Raw genomic sequence first — 16941 nt, forward strand, 5'->3', positions numbered from 1 at the left:
TTTTTGGCAGGTAACAAGGTCTCAGTGACAAAAGAGACATGGCTGGACCCTTAGCAGCCCATGTGAGCTATGACACTCAGTGCTGTAGGTGAGAGCTCTTAGGGTGTATGCCTATGTCATGTTTCTTATGAGAAAAGCCGTATGGGCTGCCTCTTTCCATTCCCAGGGAGCCCACTCAAGTCAACTGGAGTTTGGCAATTATTTATTAAAGAAGAGCTACTTTGAAGTGCTGTTACCAGTTTGCCATATCTCAACTTGTGTGGTGCAGGAGACTCTTGCTTGGTTCACTCCAAATGCAAGGGAGGACCTCAGCTGCATCCAAAGCAGAGAAAAGATTGGAGCAAGAAGAGAGGAGCTGTTTATCATCTTAGTCCCTACAGAGAGGAGCAAAATTTATTTTCTCAGTAATTTGCGGTTATGCCAGCCTTTCCAGACACATGGCAAAACATGTCCCCCTATTGTTTGCATGGACAACAGCTGAGACTGTGTAACTTGGCAAAGCCCCACGCACTTACGTTCACCACTAAGTTATCTTAGCCATATATCAAAAGGTTGGGGGAAGCTGTAAAATGAAACCTTCCTAACCCAAAGGCAGCCTTGCTTTTTGCTGTCTAGTGTCTCCCACAAAGCAATGTCTTTCCATATGATGCAACAGCCTACCCATATTGGTGGGGAGTGCAGGGGTATCACATGCACTTCTAAAAACTTATCAGATGAAGAAAAAAGTATATATTGAGACTTGGTGTTCACTGGAGGCAGGAGTTAAGACGTTAACTTTATAAGTCAACATGGAAGAAGACAGTAGACATGAAAAACAGCCTGGCAAGAAGGCGCCGCCGCATTACAAGCTGAGAGCTGGCAAGGGGGACCCCAACTGTGGTCAGCTCGTGGAAAAGGGATGCCAGATTCGGCAGCTTGCCACTGCGTTGGTGCTCACAACAAATACTGAGGCTACGTTAGAGTGGCTGCCAGATCACTGCTGGCTCTCACAACCTCCACATTGTGGCTCACAGGCAGAGGGAAGGGAGACTTCTGGACTCACCTACGCACTGATCCCTAATACTTAAAATCCACATGCCACTTTATAGCAGCTCTTCCTTGACATCTGAGCAGTAATCCTTGGCATTTACATGCTAAGTTTCAGCCACTGAGCTCAAAGGAGAGCCGAGTGTGTTATCCCTGTTTTGCACACAGCCAAGAACAGCCAAACAGCTTGTCTGAAGTTGCATGCCATGGGGACAAACCAGGTCTCCCATCCTCTTCCTCCTCCTGTGCAGTCATCAAGCAATGCAGCATCTCCCCACCTTGCCTTGGCAGACTCCAGCCATTCTGACAGGCAGAGGTGTCAGAGTCTGGCATCCTGAGCACAAACCCCCGCCCTGTGCCTGCTACTTATACAGCCTACTCCACCTGTCAAGCTATCTCCTCGGAGCAGCACTTCAGCAACACGTTGGCACTTGCCAAAGGCTGCGCAGAGCCTGATGGCAGAGCCTGAGCTGCCAGAAGGCGTTTGCCTCCTTTGCCTGAGGTTAGCAGACGGGCAGGAACCCCCATCGTGCCACCCGACAGCTGGTGGGACAAGGCTGCGTATCACTTGCAAACATGAGCTACAGGAGGACAAAAGAAAGAACAGTAATGATGAGCACAGCTAGACAGGCAGGGAAGCCGAAATGCCTGCTTGTGGCAATAATGACTTGCTCGTGCTACTGTTACCTAAACCTTCCAGCCCTGGGGATGGCCTGATCCTGTGCTGTTTTGTAATCCAAGTGATGGACCCTTTGGGCCAGGGCTTTTCTTTCACGAGGCATTTGCATGGTACCTGACACGGTGAGGTTCCAAGTGTTCAACTGAGCTCCAGCTACAGGACCAGCAGCACCAACAGGTTCTCAGAAAAATATAAAGAAACCTCAGCTGTGTTTGGCTAAATTGTGAATAGACCTCAGACAAACCCAAGAATTACTAAGTATATCTTGGAACTAAACTTTGCTCCTTCCTTTCCATCCCTTTTAAAATAATACTACTAATAAAACACTTTGTAAGCAAAAATCAGGCATAAGATAGCACAGCTGGTGCAATATTGATACTCTACATGAAAAAAGAGATACAAGCACCCATCAATAACGAAGATGAACAAAAAAAAGAGCTCAAAGCTCTTTGGATACATTTCCTGAAAGTTCCCCTTTAAGTCTCTTTCTCTAACAGGGCTTGAGAACTTCTGAAAATATTACACTCTATTTGAAGTTTAATATAATCTGCAGTGCAGACACTTCTGATCGTAGCTACTCATCTCCCACAGCATACGAAAAGCATATCACTTTCAGCTTTGCACTCCTTCAGTGATGACTAGCTGTATGTCCTCTTCCTGTGGGTTACCTCCTTGAGTGACAGTACCTCTCCTTTGTAAAGACGAATTAGGATGATATGTCGCCTATGCATGCCAAGATAAAAGGTAACAACAGCTTCTCTCATTCCTTCCCCCCAGCACGGTGCAGACCACAGTCCTGCTGCCCTCACAGCAATGGGGCTTTTTTTAATCCTCTATTATATTTTTTTTGCCAGCTGCTCAACCATAAAAATCCAGAAAAACACCATAAAAAGCCATTCTTTTCAGCCACTGCATTGGCAAGACTGAAGGTTTAAGCAACCAGTTGCTTCAGCTCCAGGCCTCCAGCCTACCTCTAAAACAGGCAGCAGATCCAGAGACGTACAGACTCATGTTATTTCAGCCTCCCTAGTGCATTGTACTTTAATCATAATTGTCCCCCTAGCCCACCCCCAACCCTTTCCTTGCTCAAGAGTTCGCCAGGGCCTGTACATTAGAAATGCACTCGCCTCCTACGTTGCTGATGCACTGCAGGGAGAGCAGAGCGGGAGGTGGAGTCAGCTGTTTCCACGACAGATTCACCATGTCCCTCACAGCTCTGCAAAACTTAACTTCCCTGGAAGGGTTTCAAGATCTGACTCATGTCCAGTTCTTCTATTTTAATCATTCCCTCTTACATCATTCTCGGAGGCCCACGGTGTCACATGCAAACTCCCCCAGCCCCCCGCTCCTCCTCTGCCGAGCACTTAATCTGTTGCCGTCTCTCATCCCAAACAAAACTAGGTAGAGAAATATATTTGATACCAACTCCTTCCCTACTCTCCAGAGCATTTACTAGCTTTGGATGGTAGCTAATAAGGGCTTCCAAGAGCTCTCCATCGCAGTGACAACACTGAAATAGAGCAGGAACAGTAGCTGCGCCAGCAAACCTAGCAGTGCGGGGATGCGAGAGACCAGAAAAATCAGAGCAGGCTCACTAACACTGCAAACCAGCTGGGAGACAGCACAGGCCAAGAGATAAGTGTTGGGAAGGGAACAAGGTCAGCTGGCTCCTACTTTCCATTCTCCCAGTGACTTCCTGAATAACTCTGGACGTCACTTAAATCTTTTTGTTCACGCTCGGAAATACAAATCATCAGCATCGGTCCATTCAAGATTTCTTATTAAACCTGATATCGTGAAACGGGGATGGAGCCAAAACTCTCTGAAAGAGCCGAGCAGAACAAAGGTGCTCATGCGCAGCCGTTTAATCGCTTCTCTAGATCCCAGCCTAAATGCCTCCATGGTTGAGAGATTCCCCGCTGATCTCAGGGGAGCCCCTTGTTTGTAACAGTGACCGCCAGACAAAAACTCTTGCCTCGTAGATTACAAATGCTAGCCAAACAACAGCTGGAACGCTTTGAGCCTCCAGCACGCTTGCACAAGGCAGAGAGCAGAAACCCTGTACCTAACGACAGTTGCTTTGTTTGTTTTACTCTGGTCAATGAGTCATCATTACATCGACTGGCTCTCTGGAATTATTCATCACAGAGGTTTCTGGTGCAACCAGCGGCTTACAAAACTATAAAGATCTGGTACAGACTTCCGCTACCCCCTAAAAAATATCTGGTCAACATCCCCCCGTCCCAGGGAGAGACGAACAGCCAGCCAGGATGAATGTGGCACTGTTGGGATGTTTGCATGGCTTTTACTGTGAGAACACCAGCAAGCAGTAGGCGTGGGACTCCTGGAGAGCACGCGTTCGCATGCAAGGGTGACAAGGGGAAAGCACTGCATTTTTCCGTGTGTGGGTGAGTGGACATTTTACAAGGAGCCTGTGAGTGCAATCATGTCAGGAGATCAAGAGAAACCCAGGCTAACACGAAGGACAAGGTGCAAGGGCAGTGAGACACACCAGAGCATGAATGTGCCTGATCTCTCCACTGACTCCTGGAGCAAAGAACTTTATACATTTTGCTAAAGAAAGCACGCAGAACTGCTTCGAAGAAGGCTGATGTGGGAAGGGCTTTCCTTTCTGTCCTTTCCCTGTTTCCTCTACTCATTTCAGTACTTCTCCCACGTGCTTTTATTTTGCTTTTTGCTACAGCCAGCACAAACCCCCGTCTTCTATGCAGCTCTCACAGTTTCCACCTTGTATTCAGCCCTACCTGCAAGCACCTCTTTCTCCTGACCAAGCTCTCAAATCTACCTGGTCTCCTTGCTCCTCAAACATGTCGTCTTCTGATCGGTTACTGCTCTAACTCTGTACCACCACCAAGGACAAAAAGGTTTCTATACAAAAGTGCACTTGCATTATACAGACCAGGATGGTACAAGGATTGGAGAGAATCACAGCAAAAAGAGGCAAACATGATGGGACTGGTGGGAGCACAGAGCAGCAGATGTAACAGAGCGAGCACAGACACTTGGGATGCTGCAGTCGTGCTGGGGAATTAAAAAGTGCATTCAGGGAAGAGGCTGGCCAGAGGGAGGACAGAGGGGAAGACGTTGCAGAAGAGAATCTGAGAAGTGTAAGATCCAAGGGAGCGTGGAAACAGTGTGAAAAAGAAAAAAAATGCTTGTGAAGTGGGCAGAGCATGGAAGAAAGGAAGAGAACAATACTTGTATCTTCAGTTTTCTTCCTGCTTGAGAAAAGAGACATGGAAAAGTTTGTTTGATCTCCCCATTTAGTTCCCATCAGAAGATATGAAGGGACCCAGCCAAAAGCCAGATGCTTTGTTTCCAGTTTCATTCAACAAGGTCTGCATAATAGACGAGGAAAAACTTTACCGGCCTACCCATCTTGCCCCTCTTCCCAGGAACTCCAGGGATCCCCTGCAAGGAAAACACACAGAGAAAAAAAATAATAGGTCTGGTTGAGAAAGCAAACAGCCAACCAACAATACAAAACAAAACTAGAAGAGAAGGAGGAATGCAAAACAGGCTAATGACTGCGGCATTGTTCAGGAATCAAAATGTCAGCTACTTGCAGTCAGCTGCGAGAGCAGAAGACAATTAACCTTCACCCACTAACTACGGCCCTCCCTGAGGGCACACGCAGGCAGCATCCACACCCAGGGCAACAGGCTGAAGCTGTGCTTAGCAGGAGCAGTCATTAAGCTACTGGTCTGGAACCGAATGAAGGCCGCTGCCAAGGCACTCGCTGGAGAACTTCTGTTTATGTTTCTTATTTAGTTATACAAGCATTAAATCAGCGACTCTAGAGCGCAGGGTAGTCCCCTCCCAGGCAGGCACACACACACTCACTCCCACATGCTCCCGGGGCCTCTCATTTCTGGAGCTTGCATTTGAGGGAGAAAAAGCTGGAACAAAACAGTCTTCATCTTACAACGACCTTCCTTAGGAGCTCTTGCAGTGGGAAGAGGGGGTCCTTGGACGGGTAGAGGTCAGGCAGGTGGGGGGACGTGGGGGAGAAGAGCAAAAAAGCAAGGGAGGTCCCGCAAAGCTCTGAACACATGGGTTTGGAGAAGGCACGATGAAAAGGATGGGGGGAAGGGAGGACACATGGGAACAGCAGCCACAGCTGCCCGTCCACAGGCCCCAGTCTTGACTGGCCAACTCGATGCAACTGGAAGGAAAGTCATTGTCAGAAAGCCCCAGGCACTGTCCCTTCCAAGAACCAGGCTCTTTCCAGACGCCTCCAGTTGGACACCCAAAATGCTGGGACACTGTGGCTGGGATGTCACTCCTGTGGGAGCAGGGAATTTCCACGTACATTCTCCCCGCCCCCCTCCCCCATCCCACTAAGATGAACTAGTAAGGAGGAGGAGGAAGGCAGGTTTTTAAGTGAAGGAAAATACAGAAAAACTCCTCTCTACTCAACAGTGAGGTCTGAGGACCCTGTCTGAAGCCTAGGTTTTCCTGAGCTGCTTAGCAACATCACACCTACATGTCCCTACACAGGTCTTCATGCAAGGGTGGAAACAGGCTAAAGAAGTTTAATGGCTAAACATTTAGGCATGCTTGCCTCTTTCCTCAGGAACAAAGGATAGAGAAGGTTACAACAGGCTCTGAAGAACTGTATTCAAGCAACACACCAAGGTTTTCTTCACAAAATACTCACTCGTTCTCCATCAGCCCCTGGTAGCCCAAATAATCCTGGGAGACCAATATATCCCTAAAGAAAAGAGGAAACAAGTAGTCAAATACATTTCTCCGTTAGCAATCAGTCAGTCTGTCTTTCCTGAACAGCAGAGCATCCTCCAGCGTTGGTCAGTGGCAGCCGTGATGAAATAAACCTTGAGGCAAGTGTATATGCCCATGGACTGCATGGTGCTGGCTTCCACGATGTAGTCCAAGGGCACATACCCTCACACCAGGGATCATGAGGACTCCAGGCAGGAAGAGGCCAGCAAGAAGAAACCTTACCTGGGCTGGCTCTGAGTGTACCTGAGGGAAACGGAGCTTGGTTCAAGGTTAGCAAGAGTGATAGCAAAAGTAATCCACGTGCCTACACCTCCTTTCATCTCTCCAAGGGCTCTTCTCCTGCCTTTGGCACTCATTCCCAACTGTGTTGTGAAAATGTCCTGTTGTACCAAGCCCTTTCTGCTTGTCTTATGTCACATGGTGGTCGCACGCTGCAGCCCCTCCTCACGCAAACACCACCTTCTCCTGGCATGGCAGGCTGCTGACCACCTTGTTGCTGAGAGAGGAGCAAATCAGTAATGGTTCTGCCTAAAGCCTTTCCCTGCAAACTCTGTTGCACCACCAAGACCTTTTGCAAACACTTTGTCAACTCAAGCGCCAAGGGCCCTGCCTGGGCAGGGAGAGGCTGAGTGTGCTATTTCAGGCCCTTAGGATTGGTGTACAAGGCTCAACTTGTACATACGTACAGATCCTCTGACACCCCACTGTAAAGAAGCCTCCTTTGCACCAACGTGCTTCACACAAAATCCGCTCCTTTCACACTCATTGGCAGGCGTCGCATTTTCAAGTACGCGACGTTTCTCTACGGCCTTGGGATCCTGCTCTGACAGGACACAAATGCTATATTTCCCTTCTCTTGCAACAATTGAAGCCTTGTGTTTAATCTTCTTTGCTCAGCAGTTAGGACAAAGTTACCTTGTTTGCTGGTCCTTTGCAAAGGACTAATTTGTGCCAAACATGCAGAATCAAGAGGAAGTGAATTTCAGCAGGGAGCCCCCTCAGTGGCACCTCACTGTTACAAGATCCAAGTGTTAACACTGATTTTCTCTCATCTTTCTTTCTCCATCATCGCTAAATCTCTTACTGTCAACCCCACCACATTTTTTCACCAGTCCATTGCTCCCTTTAGGTTGCGCTTCCTTTAGGGATGATACCTAGCTGGGAAGTACGGCCACATTAAAATGATGCTGTCTGCCTTTGCCACCTGAGCCCCAAGACAAACCATGTAACTCCTGAACTACTTCCTGCAGAAGAAAAAAATAGAGGTGGGGGATGGAGAAGAGTCCACAGTTGGCTCCCTCAATCCACAAAATGCAGATATCTCACCCTAGTACCCAATTCTGATTGACTGCAGTTGGACTGAGAAATGGCTTTCTTGGGTAGCTATAAATATTTCAGTCCTCAGCACTCAGGGGTGCAAAGTGGAAAATAATTTTCAAGTCTTACATTCTGCACATCTACCACATGATAATTACATGAGCTCCTGGTTAGGCCAGTGAAACAGATGCACCAGGGAAAACTTTATCACTTGCAGAAGTAAGGTGAGCAAGCTGTGCTATCTCAGATCTGCTCTCCTGCAGGACATGGAACATGCCATCTCCCTCCCCAGCTCAGGAATATAGCTAGCTACAGGGTCAGCATTTGTTTATTCCTTGCAGTTTTCTTAGTGATGAAAGGCAGCTGGTTGAATTTACTGCATATAGAGAAAGTATCACATGTTAGAGAAAGGGGGGATTTTATTGGCTTAGAATCTCATTGTGAATTTATAATTCCAGGAAAAGAACAAAATGTGATTAACGAGAGTCTCAATTGGTAAAAAAATAAAAATAATCCTTTGTGGTGAGAATGAACCCCCAGCAATTCAATTTGGTGAGCAAAACCAGGCAGCACAGAGATATTAATGTTTGTATTTGCACATGACTTCAAGATGCTGGCTTGCTATTCTGCATGATGATATAAATCACTCCCAAACTCAGGACTGTACCCAAAAGAGCCCACATTCAGCATGGTCGAAGACCGCTGAACCACACTTATTGAAACTAAAGAGGCCTTTGGGACATGGGGCTTGCAGAAAGTTCAGACTTTGGTCTTTGGTAGGAATTTGTATGCCATTCTTTCCTCTCCTGCAATGTGAGCTCTGAAGGGGTTGACTTTGTATCATCAGCACTATTAGTGAACTTTGATTTTGGTACATTCCATGTTTAATTTAAAAAATTTAGCAGTGCTTCAATAAACAAGTGGTGTGCAGTTCAAATCCCCTGAATCCAACAAATTACAAGAACTAGTCTCAGGATTGCAAAATTAAGCATAAAGTTTCTTGAGAAGCCTTTGGTAAAAACAAGTAGAGAAAAGACAAATGAAAGCTGCTTACCCGACTGCCTTTTGGACCAGCTTCCCCTATGGGGCCAGGTAAACCCTAGAACAGAAGGGAAAAAACAAAGACAAATGTGGACAGGCTTTAACTTAACGTAATGAGCAGTGCCAAATCCCCAGCACTGTCCCTGCATGGTTCTGCTTTCAGTGCCGAGTCCAAGGCGTATCAACAAAGCAGACAAAAGGACAAAATGATACAAATAACAAATCTCCCATTGTTGGGGAGCTGGGACTCTGCAGAACCTGAGACTGCTGCACATAGTGAACCTCCCCTGCGGCTGAAGCAGAGATTTCTGATCATAAAGACCAAACGGCTAATGCAGCAGGGTGCCCAGAGGTTGTGTTACACTTCAGATGCGACATACAGTGATGCTCTGTACCCAGCAGCTCTCGGTTCATTTTCCTGCCTAACTGAACACATGCACAGCAAATGACAAATGTATTTCAATACCTGTTTAGGGAACGCAGGCTGGCCTTGATGCAGTGAGAAAGCCCTTCAAAGTTCTACAGCCTACAAAGTCACTTAGCAGTGCAGGTACTGCATAGCTCTAACCCTTTGCAGCATCAACAGCTATGGAAAAAATTGAAAATATGTTCTGCATTCTACTTCTATGCCTATTGCTACTCACTTAAAGTACTGTGAAAAAGAACCCTGTAAAAATGCATGATGAATTTTCATGTTTATTATGTTCTAGCAAATTTCCAGCTCAACTTTTTTCTAGTTCCAAATGTTGTTGGGCTTTTTTCGACGAGGTTAAAAAAAAAAAGAGGCTAAGTCCATATTTTCTTTAGCTGGCAGCACTGCACACTCAGCCTGGGATCTCAAAGTCAGGTTGTGCTCTTTCCTGCCTCATGCATCGTTGCCAAAGATTTCAGCCATCGGGGTGAAGTTAACAATTCTGCCTATGATGCGCAAATCAAAATAGAGCCAAGCTCTCTCTCCCATAGCACTGCAGAGCCAGCACAGCTGACGAGTAACAAGTAGTAAAATCTCAGTTAAGTAAACAGCTCTGATGCTGGATACACACGGCATTCAGATATGCTGAAGAAAGCTGCCTTAAAAAAAAAAAAGTCACTTTCCTCACCCAAACCACATTTTAAGAAAGCACTTTTGTTCACGTATGTCAAGTGCAAAGATTTCACCCTGCTTATCTGATGGGCAGAACACAGCTGTGAATTGCTGAACAGCATTCATTAACCTTGTATGACCAATATAGTTCGGACCGCTTCATATTAGTCATCTAACACACATTCACACCTAAGAGATTCTTTGGCACGCAAATCTGTAAGAGCTTTTCAGAGTATGAATGGAGCATTTAGTCAGGTGCATAAAACTCTCATCCCGTTCTACCATTTGCGCTCTCCAGCATGCATCTGTGTATTCCACCTAAAATTTGCTAAGTGAGGTATCAATTTAATTTCAAATTTAAAATAGTCTAAGGCAGGGGGAATGCAGACTTGTTCTGCATATCTAGTTGACATTTTGTCCCATAACCTGCACATCTGGGTAAAAACTCACATACGAACTCATGACAAGTCTGAAACGCTCATGACGGGCTGCTTTGGGTCTTTGCATCTGCCTAGCCTCTTAGCTATGTTCTTAAATATAAACATGGGGGGATCCAACATTAATGTGTCCATTTTAGAAAACCATGACAAACTCATTTTCCTGTAAAATGTTACAGGGCTAGGTCTTCCGCCCTCCAACAGATTCCATTTAGGGCCTTACAAATTACTCCTCTTAATTTTCTTCCTACTACTCAGCATCTCATATCAGTAAGAAAATAAAGCGTCCAATCTTGACCCATTTTCCTTTGCACACTCCTCCATTCCTAAAGTTGTCCTCGTGCATTTTTTTCAGAATGAAAACAAAGACTTGGTTTTCTTTCATCATCTTTTTTGCAGCTGCGAATACGATTTTTAGATCTATTTACGGTCCATGCATCATTTTGTATGTATGTATATATATATGATTATGCTAGTGAATTTTACTAGTGAGAGTTCATTTAAATCTTTTCTTTCGGTAATACGCCTTTTTCTGTCCCAGGCTTCTCACCTGTTCAACATTAGATGTAAACTGTGCCTAAAAGTGAAGGGTTAGCAGCTTGCAGGTATGTTTCTCTGCACTGCTGTTTTGGTTTTTTTTTTTCCCCTGTTGTTATACTGAAGCAAAAATTTGACAGATTTTGCTATAGAAATTCAAGTTTTATCCATCATAGGCATAAAATACTTTCTAACAACCTTCCTGTCCCCCAGAGTTGAAAGGCTGTGTCATTGATACAGCATCTTGGGGAGGGAAGAAAGAAAATATTCAGACATATTCTAGAGGTCTGCACTGTCTTTAGTGGGGCATGTATTTAGCAGGGCATACATTTAGCTACCTGCACACCCAAATCCCTAGTCTGTGCACAGCACGATGAGATTTACTGCACCTGCCTGCCAGGATAACCTTTGGCACCTGGACTTCCATCTGGTCCTCGTTCGCCCTTTGGAAAGAAAAAAGAAAAGGCACAGAAGGTAAGGGGAATGTCACACTTGGGAAGACTTTTTAGCTGCTTCATTCTTTGAGCTGGGAGGAAAGGAGGGTGGAGTAGATTAACCTGCTGCAAATTTATAGGGAGGAAGAAAATACTAAGGGTAGACAGTGGAATAAATTAATGAGGGGGAATAAATTAATAAATTAATGACACACAGAAGCCAAGTCAATAGGATCCATGCATTAAGCAAGTGTTGCTATTTTTCCTTCTCCCTCCATCTGCAGTGAAAGCAGCAGATAGTTTGAAACAAGGAGGCTAAGAGAAGGTGTAAGGCTGCATCTATATCTGGCATATGGAACCGTTTTACTGGTGGGGAAGCACCGCCAAAATTCTTCAAAACTAAACGGATTCATGTATAATATCCTTTAACATCATTGCTAACAGGGCCTGCTATTCATTGCCTTTTTTTTTTTCTGAACTGCAAACATCAGACTTAACCAAATAAAGAAGGGGGAGAAAATGGGAGAGGGGGAATGGGAGGGGAATTACATGCTAGTACTCAATATGGTGTGGTTAGTAAACTCCAGGTGAAATTAATGTAAAAGGAAAAATAAAGGGGGAGTAGGGTAAGCTGGTATTTCTTCCACCACGTAACCTTAATATGGTTGAGCAATAAAAATCAGAAATTAAATTTAGAAACTCCAAGGCAGCCTCCTCCCACCAACCTGCTGATGCTCGGTCAGTGCACGTGCACAGCTGCCGGCAGTGCGGGCGGTCACTGCGCATCCCCCGCGTGTACCAAGCCGCCCCTGGAAGGAGCTGGCTGTCCACACTGAGCAGCCTGTACAGGATCCAAACTAGCACCAGAGTTAGCAAATCCATCCCTCTTTAAAGGTTCAGCGTTGGAAACTGGGAAGACTCACCTGGTCTCCAGGGTGACCCGGTGGTCCAGGGTAGCCTTTATATCCCTGTTAAAATAGGATGGAAGAGGTGAATAATAATAAGAAAATAAAGAATAATGAAATAATCTGGTTTAGGTTTGAATTTCTCTTTGCAGGAGGGAGTAAAGTTCTGAGGAGAAGCAGGTCTTTAGATACGGGATAGCACTACACAATCACACAAACTTTTAATGTGCTGCTTTGTGCTCGCACCACCCAAACCCTGCTGATGTTCCCAGACTGCAGCAGCAGCCTGCACCCGCTGGGGTCTGGCCTGGTGGGTACTCAAGAAGGACTTGCTCCACGAACAGACTTAGAGTTGTATCTACACTCAGATCTGTCTGTTTGTAATCTACACCTTTAGCAAAGCTTACTCCTTAGGAAACCACAGGCTTGTAGGGTAAAATGCGGGCTTTGGGCAAGCTGGGGGACTACACAACACGAGTCACTCGCGTTTCAGAGTGCTCACTTTCGCTTTAGAACTTGAAATGCCACAGGAAACACCAAAACGACCATTTACTGTCACAGGAAACTTCAATTTTGTTTCTAGCTTGAATGTGTCTAGCTTCCAGCTTTTCTAATCTAATTATTACAAGGTATGACAAGACCCAGAGTCCTTCGTTATGAAGCTACCTAAAACTGTGAGCAAGCTGTCTCTTAACCTGCTCTCTGCTGAATTAATTAGAATGAGTTTCTTAATCCAGCTTGCTAGCTGGCAAGTGTTGCAGGCTTCAAATCATTCTTGCAGGTCTTTCATAAACCTGCTTTGGTTTTTCAGTATTTTTTTTTTTGAGATGCAGACACTGGAGCAGGACAAAGGTAGCCTGTTCAACTGCAGACTGATCAGTATGTATTTTAAGAGAGTTTGCTTTCTCCAGGGTTTACCTAGAGCTCTCTTCAAACACTGAGTAAATTCTGCAAGTGACAGGCACTTCAGGTTTTTTTTCCCTCTCCTTTATTATCTTGCTTCAGCTATTTAAAACAAACTCATTTCCATCAAGGGGAGTCAGAGCAGATTAGAAGATTAAATTCAGTTACAGACAATGACTGTTTAGCTGGGCTACTAGCAAGATTAAAAAAAAAGGGCAGAAAATTTAACTAGAAACAAATGGAGAGAGAAAATAAGCAAGAAACACTCCTTGCACAAGTACTACAGAAATAAAAAGATGCTTTCAGGGTGGGTTACAATTGCTAATTGTGCCTCAGTCTCTGCCCCTCACCCTGTCCCAGCCAGGGCTCCCAGCACGCACTGCCTGTCTGCGAAACCCCCAGGGGAGCATCCCCCTGCTCTGGAAGCCATAACCAAGCCCTGGTTTGGCTGAGGACTTGGCCTTTTGCTTCACTCACCAGATGAACCCAGGCTGTTTCTGCTCCCAGGTCCACACCTCTGCTTAACGGCTTTTTTTATTCTTCCCATGGGCTATTCTAGACCTGCAGCCTAAGCCTTCGCTGGCGGAGGTATGCAATGCTCTCAGCCATCCTGGCTACTACCCACTCCCCTTTGCGTTCCTCCTTGCTCATTATTTCAGACATTTTGGCCTGGAAAAACATTGATTCCCTTTTCACCGATTCTCTCCTGCTTGATCTTGTTGATGTGTCACAACCTGGTCTTTTGACTGAGCTGCACCCCCTGAGAAGGCGGTGGCTGACCTAAAAGACCATTTGGCTACCAGCTGACCCTTATTTGAACCACCTAGAAGGTCCTGAGCACTGTTAGTGCATTTCAGCCAGTGGCTCCTAATTGGAAGCGCCTCAGCAGCTCTTGGAGCAGGACCAGCAGATGGGACTCCCTGCCCCTCTCCAGGAATCTGCTCCATGAGATCCTCTCTTGCTTATCCTCTCCCTGGCTCCTCGACAGAGGCTCAGTGTTAGCAGAAAGGAGGGAGGATGCTCCACCCTGGTTGGGTGTCTGACCTGAAGGTGAAGGCACGTTGTGAAGGTCCAGACCCACCCGCGCGTGGAAGACCCAGTATCGGTATCACCCGTCCCTGGAGCGTGGACCAGCAGGGCGTTGTGCAGACGGAGAGCGTCTGTTCTGGCCCCCCCTCATCTCTTCCAGAGAGAGCTGCCAACAGAAACAGCCCTGGGTTCAGCATCTCCAGACGTGCCCTGGGATTTAACATGGAGCCCATGGGGTTTCCTCCTGGGGCCTCTGCCCAGCTCCTCCAGCCACAGCCTGGAGCAGGAACTACCTTTGTCTCCAGACAGCTGGAGCACCTACTTCCATGGATACAAACACTTAGAGACGTCTCGCTCCCTCCACTGACAAGAAAGAGGTGCCCTGCTTGGCTGCTTCGAATCATTCTGCTCTATTCGGGTTCCTGCAGGTTCCTTTCAAGCCTGCAATGTCCACCCAGAGCAGGTGGTTAGATGATAGCTCCTTGAGATGCTCAAAGCACGTCCTGAGCTAACGTCTGCACTAAGCATTGCATTGCTATCTCTATAATGGTAAGTGAATGGCACTTAAGTTAAATATGTAGACACTCTACTACTGTTGCAACCTATTAAATATCCTCCTCACTATATATAATGAGCTCTGGGAAGCTCCAAATGTGTGTTTCTTCATAGTACACTGCAGTTATTCTGTCTCAGGTTAATTATAGCGAGGAGAAAACAGAAAAGCTTGTGTATCCTAAAGTTGGCTGCAACGTGAAAGTATTTACCTGCTAAAATCCTCTCCAAATAGCACTAAAATGACAGGGCAGAGGGTATGAAAACAACTGCATTTGCTCTTTTATCCAAACACTTCCTGATGATTACAGGGTGCTTAACACAAAGGGCTGTGATTTAGAAAGGAAATTGCACTCCAGTGAAGGATTTACTCATCTGTGATGATATTTATAATCCACGCTCTCCTAGATAAAAAGGATCATCCTGCACTTTGATAGGAAATGTGAAGAGTAAAGAGGCCAGCGAATGAGATCTGCACGACAGGATGTGTTTTGAAGCACTGACCAATTCCCAGCTCTATCTTTACTCTCTGAGTGACTGTAATGAAGCTGCTTCTCTCTCACCGCTGCTGTCTTCTACAGTCTTGCACTTTGCTACAGCCATTTTCTTCTCCACAGCTGGGAGGCTGGGAGCGACGATGCAGTGCTCTGCTGAGATATATCTGCAAAGCGGCTGGAGTCTGCAGCCCACAAACAAAAGCCAAAGCCCACAGACACCTCGTAGGCACCAGAGGGAAGGGCAGAGTGGACAGCCAAGTCCTGCCACCTTTCCCGACAACTGCTGGTCAGCAAAACCAACATTTGCTCTGCGTGGAGAGGATGAGAATTACATCTGCTGCTTGAAAGGCAGTTTCATATACTCATAGATGGGTGCGGGCAAAATGATTCTGGGGGTGCTCTGAGATCGTGCTCTCCAATCCTACAAAGAGCAAAGGTCTGCATTCACAAGGCAGGGACTGTGGTGTGAGCCACACTATCCAAAACCACACGCTGCTTGGTCGTGGCTCCAGCTCATGCTGCTGAGCCAGTTGTTTCATTTAGTGGGAAAACTATTTAGTTTCCCTTGGTGAAATATTTTGCCTATTTGAAAGTTTCTACATGTTGTTTTCAGATCAAAGCCCTTAGAGCTCTTTTCACAGTCCCTCCATGGAGTGAGCAGGAGGGATGTCCATTTCCAAGGCGTTGCTGTTTTCTGGTAGCCAAGATGTGTTGCCCACCTTCAGCCAAACACCAGCATATTTTCCCTGGGAGAATGCCAGCAGGGAATCCAGATAAAAAAAGATTTTTTTTCCAAACATTTCTCCAACAGCTGTAAATCTTTTTCTTAATGCAGGATGCTAATAAAAGCCAGGTTACACCAAAACCACTGCCAGACTAGTGCTACTGGGAGGTGGTTTTTTTAAGCTACACCAAAGGAAAAATTTCAGCATCCAACTTGCTCATTACTTGAAGAAACAGAAGCATACCCCTGCCTTCAACCTGTCCTGGGGGAGCCGAAATCAGATGTGAAGGCCATGTGCTGGACTCAGGAATGTTTGCTCAATCTTCTATTCCTTCTCCACTTTTTCCACTATGAGTCCTTGCACTTCTGACATTGCATTTTGCTGATCGTAACCACAAGGTTTTGTTTTATGAGCTGTTATACCAGGAAAATGGTATTCTTTGCACCCTATTTGTTAGAACTTATTTGTGACAGCAAAAGATCAGTAATTAATAACTCTACTGCTCCTAGCTCCACACAGCACCCCAAGCATGACCAGCCTTAGGAGTAGAAAAATGAATCCAGCCCCTACTCTTGGCAATTTGATTCCAATATAAAGCATACAATAAACATTCATGGAGAAGGAGGGTTTCTTTCAGCCTCCTCCACACTTTCTTTCTCTCCCCAGAGTCTTAAAGCATACCTGAGTAGGTGTTTGTGTGCAGCTAATTGGCCCGAGGAAAAGTATATCTTCAACGGCCCATTGACTGATGAAGTGATTGAAACAAGATGCTAATTTTAACTGTTCAGCTTAGCTATGTCAATATTGGTTTGCTAGGAAGGGGAGTCACGTCCACTGAGACCAACTATCAAACAGCTCCCTGCAACAGGTCCAGCTTCCAAAAAAACAAACCGACCTACCAACACAGCCTGGAACTGGAAAGTCAACTGAAGTGTCCTTGATGTATAAAAGATGTGAGCTCGAGGTATGGATTGCTAAGGTATTGCTGTGCAGACTTGCACACATGAATAC

The 16941-nt window shown here is 45.9% G+C and overlaps 1 protein-coding gene across 1 annotated transcript in view; it reads right to left on the reverse strand.

Annotated features, from left to right (window-relative positions):
* The window catches only part of COL27A1 (collagen type XXVII alpha 1 chain), a 164343-nt gene that overhangs the window by 105531 nt on the left and 41871 nt on the right, over positions 1-16941 (reverse strand). The window contains exons 8-12 of the mRNA XM_072883342.1: positions 12243-12287; positions 11275-11328; positions 8841-8885; positions 6387-6440; positions 5093-5137 (exon numbers count right to left, since the gene is read on the reverse strand). Of these exons, the coding sequence (XP_072739443.1) occupies positions 5093-5137; positions 6387-6440; positions 8841-8885; positions 11275-11328; positions 12243-12287 (243 nt within the window). The remainder of the gene's footprint in view (positions 1-5092; positions 5138-6386; positions 6441-8840; positions 8886-11274; positions 11329-12242; positions 12288-16941) is intronic.

The sequence above is a fragment of the Ciconia boyciana genome, chromosome 18, assembly GCF_034638445.1.
Source record: "Ciconia boyciana chromosome 18, ASM3463844v1, whole genome shotgun sequence".
Classification (NCBI taxonomy): Eukaryota; Metazoa; Chordata; class Aves; order Ciconiiformes; family Ciconiidae; genus Ciconia; species Ciconia boyciana.